The 21,913-nt window shown below is 37.2% G+C and overlaps 1 protein-coding gene across 2 annotated transcripts in view; it reads left to right on the top strand.

Moving 5' to 3' along the window:
• myo10 (myosin X) overlaps window positions 1–21,913 on the top strand; it is a 151,065-nt gene that overhangs the window by 90,282 nt on the left and 38,870 nt on the right. The window contains exons 5-15 of one of the 2 annotated variants that reach the window (XM_067606797.1): window positions 7,798–7,932; window positions 8,045–8,169; window positions 9,025–9,038; window positions 10,032–10,116; window positions 10,568–10,671; window positions 11,348–11,477; window positions 15,992–16,110; window positions 17,975–18,121; window positions 18,441–18,541; window positions 20,233–20,299; window positions 20,658–20,750. In XM_067606797.1, coding sequence (XP_067462898.1) covers window positions 7,798–7,932; window positions 8,045–8,169; window positions 9,025–9,038; window positions 10,032–10,116; window positions 10,568–10,671; window positions 11,348–11,477; window positions 15,992–16,110; window positions 17,975–18,121; window positions 18,441–18,541; window positions 20,233–20,299; window positions 20,658–20,750 — 1,120 coding nt within the window. Of the gene's footprint in view, window positions 1–7,797; window positions 7,933–8,044; window positions 8,170–9,024; window positions 9,039–10,031; window positions 10,117–10,567; window positions 10,672–11,347; window positions 11,478–15,991; window positions 16,111–17,974; window positions 18,122–18,440; window positions 18,542–20,232; window positions 20,300–20,657; window positions 20,751–21,913 lie in introns of those variants that run through there. The other variant, XR_010931006.1, reaches the window with a different exon arrangement.

Below are 21,913 nucleotides of genomic sequence, written 5' to 3'. Positions count from 1 at the left end.
GTAAACATACCGTAAAGACACAACACTGTGAGCTAAAAGAGGCTAAAAGCTCAGAAGACACTTTTACATTACAAAGAATCATTTGACTCAATATTTCTGTCAAGTGTGTTGCGTAATAGAGCTGTGAGTATGAAAGGCCAATACTGTTGGCTAATTGACAAGAAGATTAAAGATGCTACATGCAGCTTTTTACCAGCAACTAATTATTGTCATGTTTGCAACAAATCCTCTAAATTAAACAATAAAGATATGTTGTTTGTAAGAGTGACACAAGAATGATCTGACGCCCTTATCAGCAGGATAACATCATGTCTCTGTGCCTTCAGTAACTATTGGGACTCTTCAACAGTTGCTGGATTTAACAGTAGACATCATGGTAAAATGCAGAGTCTGCACATTGCTCTGTGCTCCCACAGTGTATCTTTTATTTACTGTTGCTGTGCAACATTTTGATCAATCAGATCATCTTCAGGCACCTGTGCAACTTGTTTTGGCAGCAGAAAACGTTGTGCTGATTCTACATTTTGCTCTGATTCCTTCCAAAGATATTACAACTCACTGTTGGAAAATAAATCAATTTTATGATCTGACAGCACTGTGGTTATGTTTAGGCACAAACACAGCTTGGCTATGGTTAGGGATCATAGTTTGGCTTCAGAAAGTAGGTTACAAAAACATTGTGGTTTGGGTTAAAATGAATTAAGGTTAGGGGATTTTTGTTGTCATGTTTACCGTAATAACCACTTCGTAAATATATAGAAACGTCAAACTCTTTGCTCCTGACAGACAAGAGTTGTAATTATCACAGCCACTAGAGGGTTTTGACAATCAATGTGTCATTTTTTGGGCATCTGCTGAAACAATGGGTGCTTTTTTAGTTTTCTTTTCTTTTTAAGGAGAACAATTTCTGATTTTGAGATATTATAACAGCAGAATGAAGCGAGTTTTAACCTCTACTTTCTATTTTACGTCGTCATTCTCCAGGTCTGATTCAGAGGAGAATCTGTTGGCTCGCTTTGCAGAACAAAACCAGCAGAGGGCGCTGTTCTTCTGAAGCAAATAGGGCTAAAACTCTTTTTTTTGTGAAGGCAGATGGATGGAAAATGGAAAAGGCTGATGGAATCTTTATCTTTTTTTAAGGAAGGGTAGAAGAGAAGATACAGATATATGGGAATGTGATCTCAATTTAGAAAAAACAGAAGTGTAATAAAAGCTACCAATCATTTCCTCTTATTTATTTTTGGTAATTCCAACACAGTGTCATTATTAATTTGTTAATGACATGTTAATGCTACAGGCAGCAGCTTTCAAAGACGCTAATTACCCAAACTATCTGCTCACAGTCATATCAGACTTCCTGTTTCCGTGTGGACTGTCTAAACCGCAGCCTGTCCTGTCATAACATCTGTCCACATGTGTAGCGTGATTACGTCTCAAGCTATAGCCAGACACCCCGAGAGTTTACAGTCCTGTTCTGTGTCTGTCTATCAGGAACAGTGTCACTGACTCCATTCAAGTTCAACTTTATTTATAAAACACAACTCAAGCAAGCAGTGTTTCCCACATGCTGCTCAAAAGACTAAGGAGCTGATACTATTACCACACGTCTTCTGTATGTATGTACTTTTTATTCCTTTCAGATGGAGTTTACACAATGTTTTTTCTACCAATTACATGTTTATTAATTTTAATTGTAACAAAGCCAATTTGTATGGCAGCGCAAAATATCTGGTTTTATCAAGAAAACATTTTCTTGACAAAAAAGCATCTTATTATAACCAGAAACGTGTGGATGTCTATGTTGCTTAGTAAGAACAGAATTTCATCATGTTAGAAAGAAAGAAGAAAGCACGACTTGATCAATTTGTTCAAACGTTACATATTTCAAATGCCTTTCTTGTTATTACAAGTTTTTTTTCATTATAATGAGAAAATGTTTTCATTTATTATATATAACAAATTGTTATTCTAGTTATAATGAGAAAAATTACTTGTATAACTTTAGTGAGTAAACTTTCTCATTAGAACAAGAAAACCTTTCCATTACAACATGATACAAATAGCAAATATTGTTTTTGTCATGATGACAGCAATACGCTGCCGTAGATTTCTGGCTACGAACCAAATTTCACCTACTTTTATAGTTATGACTTAAAAACTGCAAACATCTAACGGTGGATATTCAACATCTCGATTATGATAGAAATCTATCCACCAGAGATCAAACAATAGAATTTTAAGATATCCTGCTGACAGATAAACTAACAGCACAAACGTCACCATCTTTAGTGGTGCTCATTTCAATTTCTAATCTAAACGTTTTAAAGTCATGACATTATTGTTATTGCTATAATCTCAATAAAACTACCAGAATAAATACACAGTATGTTCGATTTTACCTGCTTTCCTCTCAGAATTATATTATTTCCATCTATATACCTAGTTTAATGTTGGGATTTGGCCATCTAATGATCTCTCCCTTCTGTTTTCTGCTTAATAACATTAGATGTTCAAATATTTCATTCAACCAGCGTAGTAACAAAGAACATTTCTGCTTTATTAGATTAGTTTTACAGTGGTTAGATTCAGGAGAGAGATGTGGAAAACAGAGGGGATGTTTTTCAGAGTTTCGTGACTTCATGGCATGTACCTCCGGCCTCTGAACCACCAGAACACGCCAGGAGGAAGATGTGTTGTAACGTCGTCCGTCGGTATGTTCCCCAGTGCCTCGACACTGTCAGTACAAGCAGTGGTGCTACCGTAATACATCTAATATAAAATGACCTGTAAGTGCTGAGCGGAGGTTTGCTTTGGTTCCTCAAAAGACGCAAATTGGCCTGATTGGACAGATTCAATTAGAGCTGCAAATTAATCCGCAGCTATTGTAATAATCAGTTAATTGTTAAAGTCATTTGATGGTTCCACCTTCTCAAATGTGAGAATTAACATTGTAGTTATTGAATATCTGAAGGTTTTGGACTGTTAGTCAGACAAAATTAGATATTTAATGACATGGATCATTTTTCTTTCTTTCTGACAAACTAAACAATTAATGAATGAATTGAGAAAAGAACCGGCAGATCATTAGATCATGAAAATAATTGTTAGCTGCAGCCGCAGATTGAAGAGATTCTTTAATGATGTGTTTTAATTTTGTTAACTGTGTCTCTTCTGCAGTCACTGTTAGCACATTTATAGTATTATCATTTAAATTCAAGTGGTATTTTTTTTACAAAGCACTTGTTAAAGTTTCCTTTGCTTTCCAATCAGCTGTTGGGAACCACCATGGTGCTCACGGACTCTTTATTGCAAACTGAAAAAACACATCACTTCCTGCAGCAGCCTGAATATTCACCAGTCATTTCTGTTTACAGTACTTCAGCTGTGAAAAACTGTATTTTACATACATAGTACTATTTGTCTTATTTGCATGTGAAGTTAAAAGACCCAAGGAAGTGCTCACCAGTATGAAATCCATCCCAAACCTCACCGTGATGGCCCTACGGGGAGCCACCCAACCATTATCCAAATCGAGAGTTTAGTTCCTGAAGTGAATCACACCTTTCTGTCTATAAAATGTTTATAGATGTGAAAGCAACACTCTATGTGAAAATAACTAACATTTAAGAGGCCAGATTCAAGATTTTATAACAAATGCCTCATCGAACTACACATTGTCTGTGACCGTTAACCGAAGTCAAAAATATCAACTTACAGATGATTTGAAACCTGCTTAAGTGAACATCAAGTCTGTTTTTATTGTTGTCAGAGTTATGATTGATTATAAAAGGCCATGTACTGCCATGCAACAATAATATGGCTTCGATAAAAGGGTAAAAACATCTAAAAAGGGTTTGGTTTGCTTTGGAAAGTCATTGTTTTTTTAAGTCTTTATTCATCTAAAGCAGTGGTTCTCAAAGTGGGGTCCGGGGACCCTCAGGGTTCCTTAAGGAGGGTCCCCAGCAAAAAGGGGAATCATTTATTTTCACTATAATTCCATCCATAAGTAACACAATGACAGAATTTATGAGTGTTTTAGTCTTGGGTTTCATCGCCTTTCTGTAATAAAACATCTAAAAGCAACAATCTTAATCAGTTTAAGGGTCCTTGACGTGAAAAAGAGAGAACGAAGAAGAAGAAAGAGAACCACCGCTCCAAGTTCATGGTGTGTTTTTCATCGTTAAGGACGTCTCTGCTGTGAAGCGTCTTGTTTGTGTTGAATAATGTGTCTTTCGGGGACGAGTCCAACACTCTTCTGCAGCTCTCGGTGTCTCGGTGATGAGTAGCCTGGTTGATAATTAACGTGGTCAGACCGAGCCTCTCACTGTGCGGTTGTGCGTTGCCAGGTTCGTGTTAAATGTCACTGCGATGTGTGTGTGTGAAGGTTTCCCTCAGGCGTCACGCTGCGTTTTACGGTAATGACAAAATACTCTGTTTCTGCAGTAGAAAAATATGATGTAACTGCAGCTTTGGTGGAGTTTTTCTTATTCAGTCCAGAGTTTTATTGATTATCTGTTAAGTTTAATGACCCTCATGTTCTTGTCAGTTGTTAAAACTCACAAACACAAGGCTGCTGAAGAGAAAATGAAAAAAACATGATGTTTGTGTTTTTTCTTTGTGCATGACTGATCAACTCACTGAAGTAAATTCATTACAGTTAATTCAATTTATTAAGCAAAAATGTCAAATATGCTCTGCGTCTGGCGACTTACACGTGAGGATTTGCTGCATTTTTCAGTTTTTATATCACTGTAAATTGAATATCGTTGAGCTTTGAGCTCTTGGTGAAACAGACAGAAGAAGCACTTTGAAGACTGGAGGAGTTTGTGACGGGTGTTTTTCACTGTGTTCACTATTTTCTTACAGTTTCAGACGAAATGATTAAACCGATTAATGAAAAAAGTAATACAGCAGTGCTTTTCTTGAGCTAGATTTCTTCCAAAAGGAGACATCATCAAATCTTAACTCTAGACATTTTCTACTGGAAGACTTTTCCTTTAATTGTTCTGATTGATTCTGATGTCATGTTGCATTATGCTCATTTAGTTTTTGGTGGGTTTTTGTTTTGAGGGATCAGTAACTCTTTGGGCTGTTGCAGTTGGTTCCTTTTTAAATGTAAATACTTGTTTATACATAGCGAGTCTCTCCGAACACGTCCCTCTAAATATTTAGCTTGAAGACAGACAACAATCAAGATGAAAATAAAGTTCATAACTCAAACTACAAACCTGTTTGAACGTAGTGATGAGGACAAAAACATTACAACATTAGTTGCTGCCAGACCTTGTATGATACGAGGCGCTCTGATGATAAATCTTCTTGAATGGGGAAAAATGTCAGCGTGTAAATAAAAAGCCTGCAGAGTGACGCCAAACACCGGTGATTAGGAATCAGGCTGATGGAGCTTGTCAGGTGGGTTGACGAGCAAAATCATAGTCATCACAGCAGCGAATAGAGAGAAGCTGTTTTAAATGTCAACTCTGTCTGCTGGAGAGTTCATGCAGTTGCTGAAACCTTGAACGATGGTCTGTTGTCACTGTCGGTAGGATGAGGAGTGGAAGCGTTACTATACAGACCTGCAGGCAACAGCTCCTCTTCTTACTGAATGTAGAAAGAGTTAAAGTTTTGATTCATGCCCTTTGTAAACCAATTTAATTGTATTATCCAGTAACAATTTGGGGGTGCAACAAATGTACAAAGTTATTTAGTTGAAAGAACAGTGTTGAGAATATGAGCTGCATGTTTCCTTTCACCTTTATATGAGTTACTGTTGTGCCAAATACTCAAGTAAAGGTGCAAGTTAAAGCAGCAATAATTGATTTACATGAATTTATTATCACCTTTATGACATTGTTATAGTCTGTTAGCAAACTGTGCACTAATAACATCTAGTGCATCATTCATTTGGAGTCGTGTTTCTGGCCATCAGACAAATCTGAGTCTTAATATTCACCAACTGCAAACTGCTTCATAATGTTCAGCAAGTAGCTTTGTCTCACTGCTGTTTGGTGCCGGCAGGTTGATGAGAGCTGTAACAGTGAACTAAAACAGTAAAGTTATAGGCTGTAAAACCAAAACAATAAGCTAAAAGATGCTAAAACTCCCTGTAGAGTTACAGGAATAAAAAAAATTGAATATTACAGCTTTAAACTTTACATACTTGCTCATATTTAGATTCTTTACTGGTATATTCGCTTGATGACCATCATGTTGTTTTCTGAGTCAAAAAAAAATCTGTCCATCTCGTACGTAACATTTTGTTTTTCCGTCTGACTAAATCTGGTTAACCTTAATCTTGATAGTCTGCTCTGCAAGCATTCCTGTTTGTTTATTGTTCCCACATGAATCAGATTCATTCAACTTTCATCGTTCCACTACGCTGCAACCCCCCCCCCCCCACACCCCCCCAACCCCACTGTCATGTGAGTCTCCCTGTAGTACCTCCTCACACACACACACACACACACACTCACACACATATTTCAGTCCTCACTCGTGGAAATTAAGATGAAGGATTTACCATCATATTCATCTTCATGTGGCCTGTTGTTGTTGATGAATCCTGGGTTACATTTATAGACCAGAAACAGTAGATGATGATTTATAGATGGTTGGAAGTGTGCAGTGCGCCATCTAGTGGTTGAGTTTTGAAATCCCTGCGTGTCGATCAGTCATTAGTCAGTCATCAACACTTTATTCACTTCTTACCCAATTTTCTTTTAAACACACGAGCAGGTGTTTATTCAAGAATCAACAACCTGCATGCAAAGACTCACAGTCACACTAAATAAAGACTGACTGACTCATTCCACCCATTCAAAGTTTAAATTAAAAACAGTTTATGTCTCCTTTTCTGCTGCACAGTACTCTGGAACTGAGGTCAGGTTATCTCTGCTCATAAAAGACCAAAGAAAACCAGACCATGACCTTTAATAACACTATAGAGATAAAATCACGGCTAAAATATTATTTATGAACGATGGTCATAAAGTTTAAAGTACTTAAGCGCCTTCAAGCTCATGCTCTGAACATTTATCTGCTGTAGAGATCATCATAAAACATCAGAAACAAAAGGTAACATATGTCTTTAGGTATTACTAGTATTACTGCAAGTACTGTTACTATTAGTCCTGCTCTGACTGCTTTTACTTCTTCTATTACTGCTGTTATCAATACAAGTACTGTTACGGCTTCTTCTACAACATCTGAAGAATTAGAAGATGAAGAAGAAGATTCATGCATGGTGTCCACTACAGCGGACAGATATTTAGAAGCCATCTTGAACCATTTAAGTTGTAGTACCATGTCCCAACTACCAGGTGTTGAACCCCCAAAGTGTCGTCTACAATTCCATCTGAATATCATTTTTGACTCTCTGTGATTTTGAGATATTGAATCATAAATTCAAAATGGTGGAGGGTGGAGGAAACTCACCAAGTAGCTCAGGAATATCTGTTAAATATTTTTATTCTCAGAGAAAAAAAACAGGTAAAAATATATATTTTTCAACTAAATAAGATGTTTGAAATACTTTTATCAAGCTTTTAATTAATATTTTTCTTGTACATTATTTTCTGTGACTGAAAATACATCTGTCCAATAAGAAAAATAACCTAAACAAGAATAAATACTGTAATACTTATTTTTTAGGGAAGTAATTTGTCTCTTGCTGCCTGTTTCCAGGGAGGTCAGAGGTCAGCTATATGACAGCAACCCTTTGGCTTGCTTGTTTAAGGGCACTCTGGGTTGGATTATTGGGAGTCTTACCATTTGTCTTTTTATTTTTCCCCTCTTCAGTGGCGAGAGTGGAGCCGGGAAAACAGAAAGCACCAAACTGATCCTGAAGTTCCTGTCGGCCATGAGCCAGCACTCCCTGGAGGTATCCTCCCGAGACAGGACGTCGCATGTGGAGGAGGCGCTGCTGGAGAGCAGGTAATTATTCATTTGATTTAAAGTTAAGTATATAAGATGGTAACAGTTTAACTTCCAGAGAAGCCGTGTTTGTCGCCTGGTTAATGATCCTGCTCCTTCACTGCTCTTACAGTCCAATCATGGAGGCCTTTGGAAACGCCAAGACCGTCTACAACAACAACTCCAGCCGCTTTGGGAAGTTTGTCCAGCTGCATTTCAGCCAGAAGGGCAACATCCAGGGAGGCAGAATCGTTGACTGTATCCTTTTTAAAAGCCACTCAGCGTTAAGTGGCCGCAACTTCCTTCCACTAGCCGGGCTTGTTGTATCGGAAGGAAGTGCTTGAATGGATGTCAGAGCAGCTTTTGAGGGCAAAGATATGCAGAATGTAAAGTCAAGTCAGTTTGTTTGTATAACCCAATATCACAAACCACACATTTGCCTCAGAGAGCTTTACAATCTGTACAGCAACACAACATCCTGCGTCCTCAGAGCCTTGATTCTGATGAGGAAAAAGGTTTCAGGACAGACAGACATGCAGTTGATGTGTACAGAATAGAGCAAGAAAGCAAAATTACAGAAATACAAAATGGACAAACAGGATGAGAAAATTATAGATAGACTGATAACGTGAAGGGAGAATCTGATCAATTCATTTTCTGTGAGAACTGTGAAGAATTGTGCTTCAAGAGGATGATAGGCGGTGAGGGATGGTAGTCAGAACAAATAAATTATGAATTATCACTGAATTATTTTGTAATAATAATCTTCATCACCATCATCATTTTGTAATTTATAATAATTAACAAACAAAGTGGAAAGAAGCAAGAAGCAAACTGCATTTTTTGAAGCATTTTTTGATGATAGTGAACATAAAATTCCATTTCCTTTAAGTGTTTGCTCATATAAATCATCCGTTATGTCCTTGGTGTTCAAGGTTAGCCGACTAGCTTGTTAATCTAGTGGCAAATATGGTTGGTTTGAACATGAAAAGTCAGGTGTTGGCTAACTAGCTAGCAAATGTAGCGTCGTGGCTACAAGTCTTTGCTTGAGTAAAACTTTCTCAGTCTTCTCTGACTGTTGTGAACCTTGACTCACACTTCTTCTGATCACAGACCTCTTAGAGAAGGTGAGTGTCGTTCCTCCTACTAAACCTGTATTTGCATTTGAGTGCCTTTTTTAAAGTGAAACTTCATCCAAATCAATCTTCAGACATCCTGTAGAGATGAACGGTGGCTGTTTAAAAAGATCCGTCTTTCACAAGAAAATCATGTCTGTCACAGTACGGATCTCAATCGGTGACGACTTCACGGCTGAAAAACTAGAATCAAAACCTTAACAGACACCTCTCCCGCAGCATAATCCCCTTTTTATCTGCCTATCGCTGTGTTCACTCTTCTCAAATATGGCTTCTTAAGTTTTAAGGAAAGTGCAACACAGGAGCAATGTCAAAGGGAGAAGTGGATAATGATTTGAGAACTTTCTGAAGGGATTTTTCCCAAGCCCCCTAGGAAGAGCAGCAGGCTTTGAAGCCAATTTGACATAGTGGCCAAACCGTGAAATTACAACTTCCAGGTCCAACAGGGGCCCAAAAGAATTTTTCTCACACACACAATCATGTGAAAATGAGCGGCTTTAAAACCCCTGCAAAATGACTCATTTAACTGTCAAAATTCGATCCGTTCGGTCCGATAACATTTGGAAAGTCTAGAAGAGCCGCATGATTGGATTGTTTTAACTCCATTCAAGGTAGCCAGAGGGCTAAACCAGACGTTAGCGGAAGTCTTTGACTTTATGAGCGCGTTGGGCCCATAGAGTGTTCGTAACATGCGGCTAATTTCTTTACAGCAGGAAGGAATAAACAGAGCCCCACCTCCAACACTGTATCCAGATTATAAATCCATGATTTCTCCTTTAAAGCTGACAAACTGATTCCAGCGTCTGTTCTCTGTAAAAACCACAAAAAAACATTTTTACAGACACATTTCAGGCTGACAGCGGGTTAGCGTTTGATGCTAAAAAAGATATATTTGGGTTGGAGTGCCACTTAAAGACCAGTGTGTGCATGTTTGTTTTCATATAAATATTTTATACTCAGCAGCGCTTCCTCTTTCCCTCACAGAACCGAGTGGTCAGACAGAACCCAGGGGAGAGAAACTACCACATCTTCTACGCCCTGTTAGCAGGAACCAACAGCCAGCAGAGGGGTGAGCCCTTGTCTTCCTCCTCGCACTCACCTGCATGTTCCCTTTATGCATACATGAACACACAACATACTTTCATACATGCACAGACGCACATACAGATGCAAAATGTCTCTCATTAACATAAACAACTAAAAATCACTACCATCTGTTTGTTACGTCTCACTGTTTTGTGTTATTGTCTGTAGGTTTTGTTATATCTGTGTCCCCATTTCCGTCTTAATTGTTACATTTTTGTACTCTGTCCCATTACTCTAATAAAGAAAAACAAAAACAAGATGTACTCACAGTAGTATGAACAGCTAAAGTATTGTAAAAACAGAATATATTTCATTAAACATACAGCTGTAACATGATACCTAGTGGAGAGAAGGATAATCTGAAGATAATAAAACAGTTTATGAACATATTTGGATAAAACGTGAAACAAATCTTTGTGTTTGTGTTGTTGCAGAGGCGTTCGGGTTGACGCACCCTGACAGCTACCACTACCTGAGACAGTCCGGCTGCCCCGCCGACAAGACAATCAACGACACAGGCACTTTTCAGGATGTTCTGGTACGCAGGACCCCGACCCAGAAATTCACCTGCACACACATTTATACATAAATACAGTACATTTCATGCTTAAACTAATAATTACTTTCAAGACCAATTAATTTAGGGACTACTGTTGTTTTAGATCTGCAAGGATTAGTCAATTAATTGATTAGTTGCCAACTGTTAAACTAATCATAAAACTATTTTGATAATTGATTCATCATTTTGAGTCATTTTTTTAAAAGAAAATGTCCAAATTCTATGATTCCATTCCATTTAAATATGGAAACTGTTCATGTTTTGACATTTCTCACATACATTAACATATATTTCTGTTTGGGACTCATTCATTCATAACCATAAAACAGAGTTAGAAACTCTCTGAACATTTGATCCTGGTGAGACTGAAAAGTGAAACCGCTGCTGCCAAACCCAAACCGACAGATACAAAACACTTCAAATCAGTCCAAAACCTCCAAAATTCACCCAAAAGATAAATCAGCTGCCGGAGACGGATTGTAACTAACAACAGACCCAAAAGAAACAAAACCATCCGGTGAATAATAATTCAACACGAGTCCATCACAGCCTTCGATCGGAAGGTTTTCATCAGTTTCATCTCCTCTGTGTGTGTGTGTGTGTGTGTGTGTGTGTGTGTGTGTGTGTGTGTGTGTGTTTGTGGTTGACTTCCCAGAATGCCATGCGAACGATGCAGTTCACAGAGGAGAACATCGGGGAGATCCTGCGGCTCCTGGCTGGGATCCTCCACACGGGGAACATCGAGTTCATGACAGCCGGAGGAGCGCAAGTCTCCTCCAAATCAGGTTAGAAAGATGTTCCTCATGTTCCTCTGGTTCACACCTCATTTAACATCTTTCTCTTTATTCCAACTTCTTTCTTATTTTTCAATCTTGACAGTGTCCTCACAAGAAAAACAATCATATTACTTATTTGTACAAAAGCCTAAAATGACCTACTGTATGTTTACGTTTACCTGAAAGGACCTCTCGTGGTAATGTACATGTATACAGTAACTATGTGAGTGATATATTTAATTTTTCTTTCATCTCCTTTCTTTTAACCTTTACATACTGGTCCTATTCTGACTCATATTTAGTCTCTATATCAAACTTCTGAACCACAAATGTACTTTTAATTCATAAATACCTTATTAGTATCATTAATACATGGGTGATTAATCCCTAATGAAGCTTTCAGAGAGCAGAGAGAGTGTATTCTTTAAGTTTTATTATATTTGTTTATGGAGAAAAAACATTCATATAACAGTAAACTGCTCCTATGTTACCTCAAACTGGAGAATGTAAAGATATTATAAACATGATGAGTTCCATTCTGGAATGTGATTGTTCCATTCTAGAGTGTAATACGTTCCATTCTGGAACATGATATGTTCCATTCTAGAATGTGATATGTTCCATTCTGGAATGTCATTGTGGTAGAATATGTTCCATCCTGGAACGTGGTATGTTCCATTCTATAATGTGATAAGTTCCATTCTGGAATGTAGTATGTTCCATTCTGCAATGTGATTGTGATAGCATGTGTTCCATTCTTGAACGTGATAAGTTCCATTCTGGAACGTAGTATGTTCCAATCTGGAATGTGATTGTGTGATAGCATGTGTTCCATTCTAGAATGTGATATGTTCCATTCTGGAATGTGGTTGAGAGGTTAGTTTTACCATTCTGGAATGTGATTGTGGTAGCATGTTTCCCTTCTAGAATGTGATATGTTCCATTCTGGAATGTAGTATGTTCCATTCTGCAATGTGATTGTGGTAGCATGTGTTCCATTCTAGAATGTGATATGTTCCATTCTGGAATGTTGTTGAGAGGTTAGTTTTACCATTCTGGAATTTGATTGTTGTATTCTAGAACATTATGAGTTCCATTTTGGAAAGTGATTGATCCATTCTGGAATGTGATATGTTCCATTCTAGAATGTGGTAAGTTCCATTCTAGAATATGATATGTTCCATTCTGGAATGTGTTATGTCCCATTCTGGAACATAGTATGCACCATTCTGGAATGTGATTGTGTGATAGCATGTGTCCCATTCTAGAATGTGATATGTTCCATTCTGGAGTGTAGTATGTTCCATTCTGCAATGTGATATGTTCCATTTTGAAATGTGGTTGTAAGGTTAGTTTTACCATTCTGGAATGGGATTGTTACACTGTAGAACATGATGAGTTCCATTCTAGAGTGTAATATGTTCCATTCTGCAAAGTGGTTGTTCCATTCTAGAATGTGATTATGATAACATGTGTTCCATTCTAGAATGTAATTGTTCCATTCTGGAATGTAGTATGTTCCATTCTGGAATGTAGTTGTTCCATTCTGGAATGTGACATGTTCCATTCTAGAATGTGATAAGTTCCATTCTGGAATGTGATATGTTCCATTTTGGAATGTGGTTGTAAGGTTAGTTTTACCATTCTGGAATGGGATTGTTCCATTCTAGAGTGTAATATGTTCCATTCTGCAAAGTGGTTGTTCCATTCTAGAATGTCATTGTGATAGCATGTGTTCCATTCTAGAATGTAATCGTTCCATTCTGGAATGTAGTATGTTCCATTCTGGAATGTAGTATGTTCCATTCTAGAATGTGATAAGTTCCATTCTGGAATGTGATTGTGGTAGAATGTGTTCCATTCTAGAATGTGATATGTTCCATTCTGGAATGTCATTGTGGTAGAATATGTTCCATTCTGGAACGTGGTATGTTCCATTTTGGAATGTGGTTGTAAGGTTAGTTCTACCATTCTGGAAGGGGATTGTTACACTGTAGAACATAATGAGTTCCATTTTGGAATGTGATTTATCCATTCTAGAAAGTGATACATTCCATTCTGGAATGTGATTGTGGTAGAATGTGTTCCATTCTGGAACGTGATATGTTCCATTCTGCAATGTGATTGTTCCATTCTAGAATGTGATTGTGATAGCATGTGTTCCATTCTTGAACGTGATAAGTTCCATTCTGGAACGTGATATGTTCCATTTTGGAATGTGGTTGTAAGGTTAGTTTTACCATACTGGAATGGGATTGTTACACTGTAGAACATGATGAGTTCCATTCTGGAATGTGATTGTTCCATTCTAGAGTGTAATATGTTCCATTCTGCAAAGTGGTTGTTCCATTCTAGAATGTGATTGTGGTTGAATGTGTTCCATTCTGGAATGTAATTGTTCCATTCTGGAATGTAGTATGTTCCATTCTGGAATGTAGTATGTTCCATTCTGGAATGTGACATGTTCCATTCTAGAATGTGATAAGTTCCATTCTGGAATGTGATTGTGATAGAATGTGTTCCATTTTGGAACGTGATATGCTCCATTCTGAAATGTGATTGTTCCATTCTGGAATGTGATTGTGGTAGAATGTGTTCCATTCTAGAATGTGATATGTTCCATTCTAGAATGTCATTGTGGTAGAATATGTTCCATTCTGGAACGTGGTATGTTCCATTTTGGAATGTGGTTGTAAGGTTAGTTTTACCATTCTGGAAGGGGATTGTTACACTGTAGAACATGATGAGTTCCATTCTGGAATGTGATTGTTCCATTCTAGAATGTGATATGTTCCATTCTGGAATGTCATTTTGGTAGAATATGTTCCATTCTGGAACGTGGAATGTTCCATTCTAGAATGTGATTCTGGTAGCATGTGTTCCATTCTAGAATGTGATAAGTTCCATTCTGGAATGTGATTGTGGTAGAATGTGTTCCATTCTGGAACGTGATATGTTCCATTCTGCAATGTGATTGTTCCATTCTAGAATGTGATTCCAGAATGGAACTCATCATGTTCTACAGTGTAACAATCCCATTCCAGAATGGTAAAACTAACCTTACAACCACATTCCAAAATGGAGCATATCACGCTCCAGAATGGAACATATTCTACCACAATAACATTCCAGAATGGAACATACCACATTCCAGAATGGAACATACCACATTCCAGATTGCAACATATCACATTCTAGAATGGAACAATCACATTTCAGAATGGAACATATCATGTTCCAGAATGGAACACATTCAACCACAATCACATTCTAGAATAGAACAATCACATTGCAGAATCGCACATATTACACTCTTTAATGGAACAATCACATTCCAGAATGGAACTTATCACATTCTAGAATGGAACACATGCTACCACAATCACATTCTAGAATGGAACATACCACGTTCCAGAATGGAACATATTGATTTCAATGAATATTTTTTGAATTGCTGAATAAATATGGGTCAAATTTGACCCTTTCCTTTACCAAAATAGTTAAAATATTTCCCTTTTTGTACATTCTTGGGTCACTTTGGAAAAAGTCATAAAATTTCAGGCTCAAAGAAGGAAAGGTGTTTTTACTGCTCTCAAATGTAAAAATGGGTCAAATTTGACCCGAACAGTATATAAGGATTAAAGCAGAGATCCAAACAGTATAAATATTGTAAAAAGTATTAAAATACTGCTTGTCTTTCTTTTTCTAAGTGTGATTGATTCAACAAAATGTGCAGTTTCTAGTTTCTTATTGACAGTCTGCGTTGTTTTCTTTTACCTGTAACCAGTTTTTGTGTCTAAACCTCTAACAAAAACTTAACCATGGCAGTGACAGATCATTAAATTATCAAATATTTTCTGTAACAGTGATTTGTGACAGTGACAGGCACTAACAGGAGATGTTCTCTTGACAGAGATGTGGGATCAGAAAACGCTCAATGACAAACATTGTATTTTGCTGTTTAAACTCATTTCTTTCTTCCTTTCTCTCCTATGAAACAGTCCAAATCTCAGTCTATTATTTTTGCTAAGTATTTTTATGTTCTGTAACTTTCACACAGTTTTTTTTGAAGACTAATCTTCCTAAATAAAAACACACCGAGGATGTTGAGCATCATTAACTTTCTCTATAGATTTTCTGTAGCACAGACAGCTTTGACCTTTGTGTTAACGGTCTTATTTGGCCCTGAAGTGACCTTTATCGGCATGCTAAACAAATGCAAATGTGTTTAATATTCAAGAGTCAAAGGTCGTGTTTTTAAAGGTCATGACAGCAGTTATTGATCAGTGGACATCATGCTGACATGATCACTGGTTTGCCTCCTGAGGTTTTACTGGACTCAGCTGGATGTTATGCAAGAGTACATTTTTAACACATTTCTGTCTCTGATGGATATTTAAAAAATATTTGGAGAACTGTTTTTAAATCAAGTATAGACAAAGGCCTGTAGAAGCTTTTTATCAATCGAACCTGCAGACCTGAAACCTCTGATAATGAGGGTTGTGTGTTTCACGTGTCTGCAGCTCTCAGCCGGACGTCAGACCTTCTGGGGCTGAACACAGATCAGCTGGCCGAGGTCTTGACCCACCGGTCCATGATCCTCAGGGGCGAGGAGATCTGCACACCGCTCACTGTGGAACAGGTCGGTAACCCCAGCTGGCTCACCTGTTTGATAACATCTGGATAAAAGATTGTGTTTTTACACATACAGGACTGTGCAAAAGTGTTAGGGATGCTTCCAAATATAACAGCAGCAGTTCTCCTCAGTGTTTCAGGTACTCAGCAGGTCGGTTGTTCCTGCATCTTGGAGAAGTTGCAACAGTTCTTCTTCTGTCTCTTCATGTTAATCCCAGACTGACTCCATGTTGTTGAGATCAGGGCTCTGTGGGGGGCCAAACCATCTGTTGCAGGACTGCTTGTTCTTCTTGCTGCTGAAGATATTTATTTATGACTCTGGCTGGATGTTTGGGCTCGTTGTCATGCTGCAGAATAAATTTGGGGCCGATCAGACACATCTAAAGTGCCTTAAACTTTTGCACAGTGCTGTATATACATACATTTGTAGCCTGGTTAGAGTAAGTATATCTAATCTGACTGCATAAAGATGTATAAAAATCTGTAGCAGCTCAACATGTTGTGACTCAACCGCTGAGATGAGTCGGAGTCACCTTTTAACAAACAAGCAAAGCCAGAACAATTCATCTAATTTTAGCATGAAGAAGGTTCTGCTCGGGGGACTTTTGTGGGCAGAACAAAACAAACGCGAAGCATAACATTGTTTGGACTTTCCGGCTATTCTCTCTTGTTGTTGTTGCCGTGTGACGGTCGAAGCCTCCTCTGAAAGCCTGCAGGGATTCATTGCCCTGATCTGTTTCCTCAGTGATGAACTAATCATGAGTCTATAGGTAACTGGGTTCATGTTTAAACACCAGCAGGCTGTTCGTGCTTTTGAGTTTCAGGAGATAAACAAACAAGGCGAGACAGGTTCCTGCACAGTCTATCATTAGTAGTCCTTTTGTGTTTTTAAAGTTATTTATTCATTTTATTTATTTTCTGTATTGATTTTCATTGCTCAGTGTGGAATATGGTACCGTGTGTTTTTCTGTGCATCATTTATTGGTGCATGGTGCATTTGTTATTATGCTTCATATATGTTAACTTATGTCTTTTTACCATCTCCACTTGGACAAAGTGACATTCATAGTTGTTAATATAAAGTAATATGATAAATTAACATAGAATAATCATAGACAAAGGAAAAAATCTTTTGCGTGAGAAATCATTTCATATTTGAAGCTCTCTGACGGAGGCCACAGTTGAAACTGGTTTAAAAGATACGGCTGGCAAGTTTCTGTATTTTTCTTATTGTCAACAAAATGTGCAGAGCCAAACCAACAATTAACTTGTCCTACTTGAAAGTATTGTGTGAGTGTATCCAAAGCCAGATATGTCTCATTCCTCTGTGCCGTAGACCTCTGTTGTTGTGCAAAAACTATTAAAAAAAAAAAACAGAAAATTGCAGCCGTGTCCTTCAAGTGTACTTTGATTAGCCAATAAAACAGTACATTGAACTTTAGTCTCATTTCCAGTACCACGTTTTTTGGCACTAATATACAGTATTTGCTTTGTTCAGACAAAGGTCATCTCATCTCAAACAATTTTTTGTGCTTTTTTTTCTTCTTCTAAAGTAAAGTAAAACAACTCTCCAGCAAAACAAGATGTTAAAGAGGATAAAGCTAATAACAGTTTGCTGATATTAACAGGCAGAGAAATATTTGTGGAACCCAAACCTGAACCTTCCCACACACTCAACTACCCTCCAGTAATTATTAAAATATCATCTCAAAGTATTGCAACAACAGCCATAAGGTGTATAGTATTTACTATTTTTTTTCTAGTTTTACTCAAATAAAATCCCTGAAACATTTAGACTTGTCATGATTTTCTGAAAACATAATTTAGTTTTTGGTTTATTCTGACTGTTCAATAACCTTTATCCCATGCAGGCGGTGGACTCCAGAGACTCCATGGCCATGGCACTTTATTCTCAGTGTTTCAACTGGATCATCCACAAACTCAACAGCCGCATCAAGGGCAAAGAAGACTTCAAATCCATCAGCATCCTGGACATCTTTGGATTTGAGAACTTTGAGGTGTGTTTGAACTAGAGGGAAAAATCCAACCTAAAATACATCTAGAAAATAAAAACTCAACTGTTTTTCTGTGTGTTCTTTCAGGGATAAATAAAGTTTATTAAATTTAACTAAATCAAATTAAATTCCAATCTCTCACACTTAGTTAAACACAACAATATGACCTTTTTTATGTTCTCTCTCATTCCAGTATTTTAATCATATTTTAATTGTTAATCAAGAAATCAACACACCTCAGGGATTCTCTGTTTTTCCGTTAATTAACTATCCGTCTGTGTTTTTCTATGTGTCTAATATCTTCCTAATTGTTTCCCCACAGGTCAACCACTTTGAGCAGTTCAACATCAACTATGCAAATGAGAAGCTTCAGGAATATTTTAACAAGCACATTTTCTCCCTGGAGCAACTTGAATACAACAAGTAGGTGGAGGTTGTTTACTCATGATGAATCATTTTGGGGTTTTTTTTTGTTTTTTTTTCCACTCCTAAACTCCATTTATCTCATGTTTCTCTGCATTTCCAATCATAATTCATTGTGTAAGACAAAATGTAGTTTTTATAACAAGCCTTCAACATCTAACTTGTAGTTCTTATGTTTTAGATGTTACCTAATTTTGTCTATAAAGGCAGAGAACACTTGAGTTTATTTTAAAAAGGGTTTAAAGTTTTTAGTCCAACAATCTAACAAATGGATAATTTGTAATTCATTAATTTTATGCCTTTTAATTATGTAATTGTAATGATGTAATGATGGTGTGGTTCTAAACATACATAGCTAAATCACTCTAACTGCTTCGATTAATGTCTGTCATTAACCTGTTGCTAATATTTCTATTGAAATTCATATAATTTACAGTGTAATATATTTAATATGTAATTTAAAGGGAATTTAACCACTCCAAATCATGGTATGAACTCCACTAAAGTCAAAAGCTGACATGGCAGTGAATGCTATTCTGCTAAGCTAGGCTAGTTAGCTACCTTTTAGCAGTTTAGCAAACATTATGCTCCATAATGATTAAATGTAGCTACTGCTGTTTATATTGTAAGATAAAAACCTACATTAGCTAGATGTAGGATCATCAAAAATGATATATTTCAATCACAGATAACAGCATTAGGCAAAAAAGTAAGACTTTCTAGCCTTTCGTAGCTAGCTTTAGCTTTAACTATTTGGAAAGAAAATGTGCATTTCTACAACATATAATAACTTAACATGGTAACACACAAAAAGTAAGGTTGTCGTAGACCAGTATTTTGAATACTAGAACAGTAAATAATGTAAATAGCAAAGCACATCACAGTTAACACCCATAACACACCGACAGCACAAAACTTTCATCATGTTTAAAATGGTGATGATGTTTTCTGCGTAGAATAAAATGAAGATGTTCAACCAAAGTGGAAGAAGGTTTTATTATTCCACTTTGGACTTTGGATAATTAGATTATATAAAGAGGTTTGTCGAGTGGGTTGGCTAAGCTAGCATGGAAAATAAAAGCCCTGCATCGCAGTCTGCCAGCTATTGTGATTTCACATACACAAAACATCGCTTCATATCTGCCCAGGTTTTTTTTTCCCAGAGCAGATTACAGTCTGACCAAATTGTTACCCGATGTTTCTCAATATTTATAAAACACAGCTGAAGAGGTCATCAGGCTGAAGGCGGTTAGTCCAAACCTCCACCAACTATTTTATAATTTGCAAAGCTGAAGCCTCTAAGACTGCATATGTTCGTTCAGTGTTTGTCTTCTGCATTTGTTGTTTTCCATAAAACAGCATGAAAATACAATCATGAGCTGCCAACCTGGACGTCCTGAGTGTAGTTTCCTTCACACATTATACTTTTCCCCCCACAAAAGCGTCTAATGATGTAAACTGGTTTATCTGGATCACCTTGCTAACAGACAGACAGGTAGTCAGGGGTAAAAACATACGCATACGTCAAGGTAAAAATATTCCTTCTTTGCTGGAAGAAGTTTACCAAAAAGTTGATTTACTTTCAGTTTAGAGCAGCTCCACTGCTTTTAAATGGTGTTTATCTCTTCATTCATCTGTTTTTAAGTGCCTCTTAGTGACCTAGTATGTTTTTTTTTGGCTGCTTCCTGCAGGGAAGGCCTGGTTTGGGTCGACATCAACTGGATGGACAACGGAGAGTGTCTGGATCTGATCGAGAAGGTACGTCGGTGATTGAAAATTCTTGCTCAACTTGAGAACTTTTAAATGATGCTCTTGACGCTGCTGTTGATGATAAAGATGATACAATTTGTTATAACTCAAGTGTACTGTTTGTACTGTAATCAGAAGTAAATATTTTTATGCAATATTTATCTCAAACAGAGGTTTTCATGCCCAAAGAGAAAGATAGTCATTATATGATTAAAAAACAATAAAAATCAAGAGACGAGTCGAGATTAAGAAGAGCAAAAGAAACAATAACAACTAACATCATGTTGAAATCAATCATGATGACGGTGATGATGATGATGGTGATTACAGCACTAGTGATGGTGATGATCTCTCTGTGTTTCCATAGAAACTGGGTCTCCTGGCCCTGATGAACGAGGAGAGTCACTTCCCCAAAGCCACAGACGACACCTTACTGGAGAAACTCCACAGCCAGCACTCGGTACGTCTGCATCTACCTCATTTCTCAATATTTAAATGTTTTGTTTTTATAGCGACATATTGATTTGCATTCAGGCAGTTGATCTCATGCAGGCAGACAGACTGACGTTTCTGTTTCCAGGACTTCTCAGGGAACAGAAATATGTTACGTATAAATAAATGCTCAGAGGTCAGAGTCAGAGACCTGCAACTTGTTTCTCTATTTAAAATCAGACTGAGGCTCAGTGAAAACTTCTGACTCACTTAAGAGATGAAGAAGTTCATACTGTGAAGCCGAAATCTCTGATATCAAATGAGAAAAATTCAGTTTATTCACATTAAAGCATCAAGGATAGAAAGTCATCAGAGCTGATTTTCATCAACATCCACTGTAGCTCTTTTTTTTCTTAGGATGAAAAAGAAAAAAAGTCTAAATAATGTATCTCAGTTCACGTTTGGACAGCCATCATTATCAGCCTTTGTAAAGATAAATTTAAACTTGTGACTTTTCAACTGTGACGTTCATTCAAACAAATGTCATAGAAATAATCCAGGTACAATGCAGGGAAGTGTATACAACCCTAACTCCTGGAAATTACCTTTTATATGTTGCTAATTTGTTTTCTCCGTTATGTTATGGTGTAAAACATAATCACTTCCTGCTTGGATTACGTTCACAGACATTATATTTTCAAATGAAACTGGTTAGATTTAGGCAATAAAAAGTTTTGGTTAAATGTTATTAAGGACATATTATGCATGTTTGTAGCTCTGTATTTTACATTCACCTCAAGTTTTAGAATTTATCATGTTTAACATGGACATCCCACATTATAACAGCATATAAATGACAGAAAATCACAAAAAACATGATATATCCCCTTTAAACACATGATGTCTCACACTTCAAGTCACTGCTGACTATTTCTGCATTGAAACAAGACCATGATCTTTCTCTAACCTGAACCACATGCTGTTGGTGCCTAAACATAACCATAAAAATGTTAAATAATGCTGTAGGTGCTACAAGTGAAAACAATTTAAATATGTTAATGGAAAACGTAATCCGGGCAGCATTACTGTGTTTCCATCAAACCTTTTTTGCTTTAGCTAACTAGTTGTTTGAAGAAAATGGCGTCTGGATATTAGAAGGTTTATCTGCTGCCCAGACTCCGGTACACACAG

Source organism: Thunnus thynnus, chromosome 12, assembly GCF_963924715.1.
Source record: "Thunnus thynnus chromosome 12, fThuThy2.1, whole genome shotgun sequence".
In the NCBI taxonomy this organism is placed as follows: domain Eukaryota; kingdom Metazoa; phylum Chordata; class Actinopteri; order Scombriformes; family Scombridae; genus Thunnus; species Thunnus thynnus.
The sequence above is the reverse complement of the archived record's forward strand: the minus strand, read 5'-3'. Positions and strand labels throughout refer to the sequence as shown.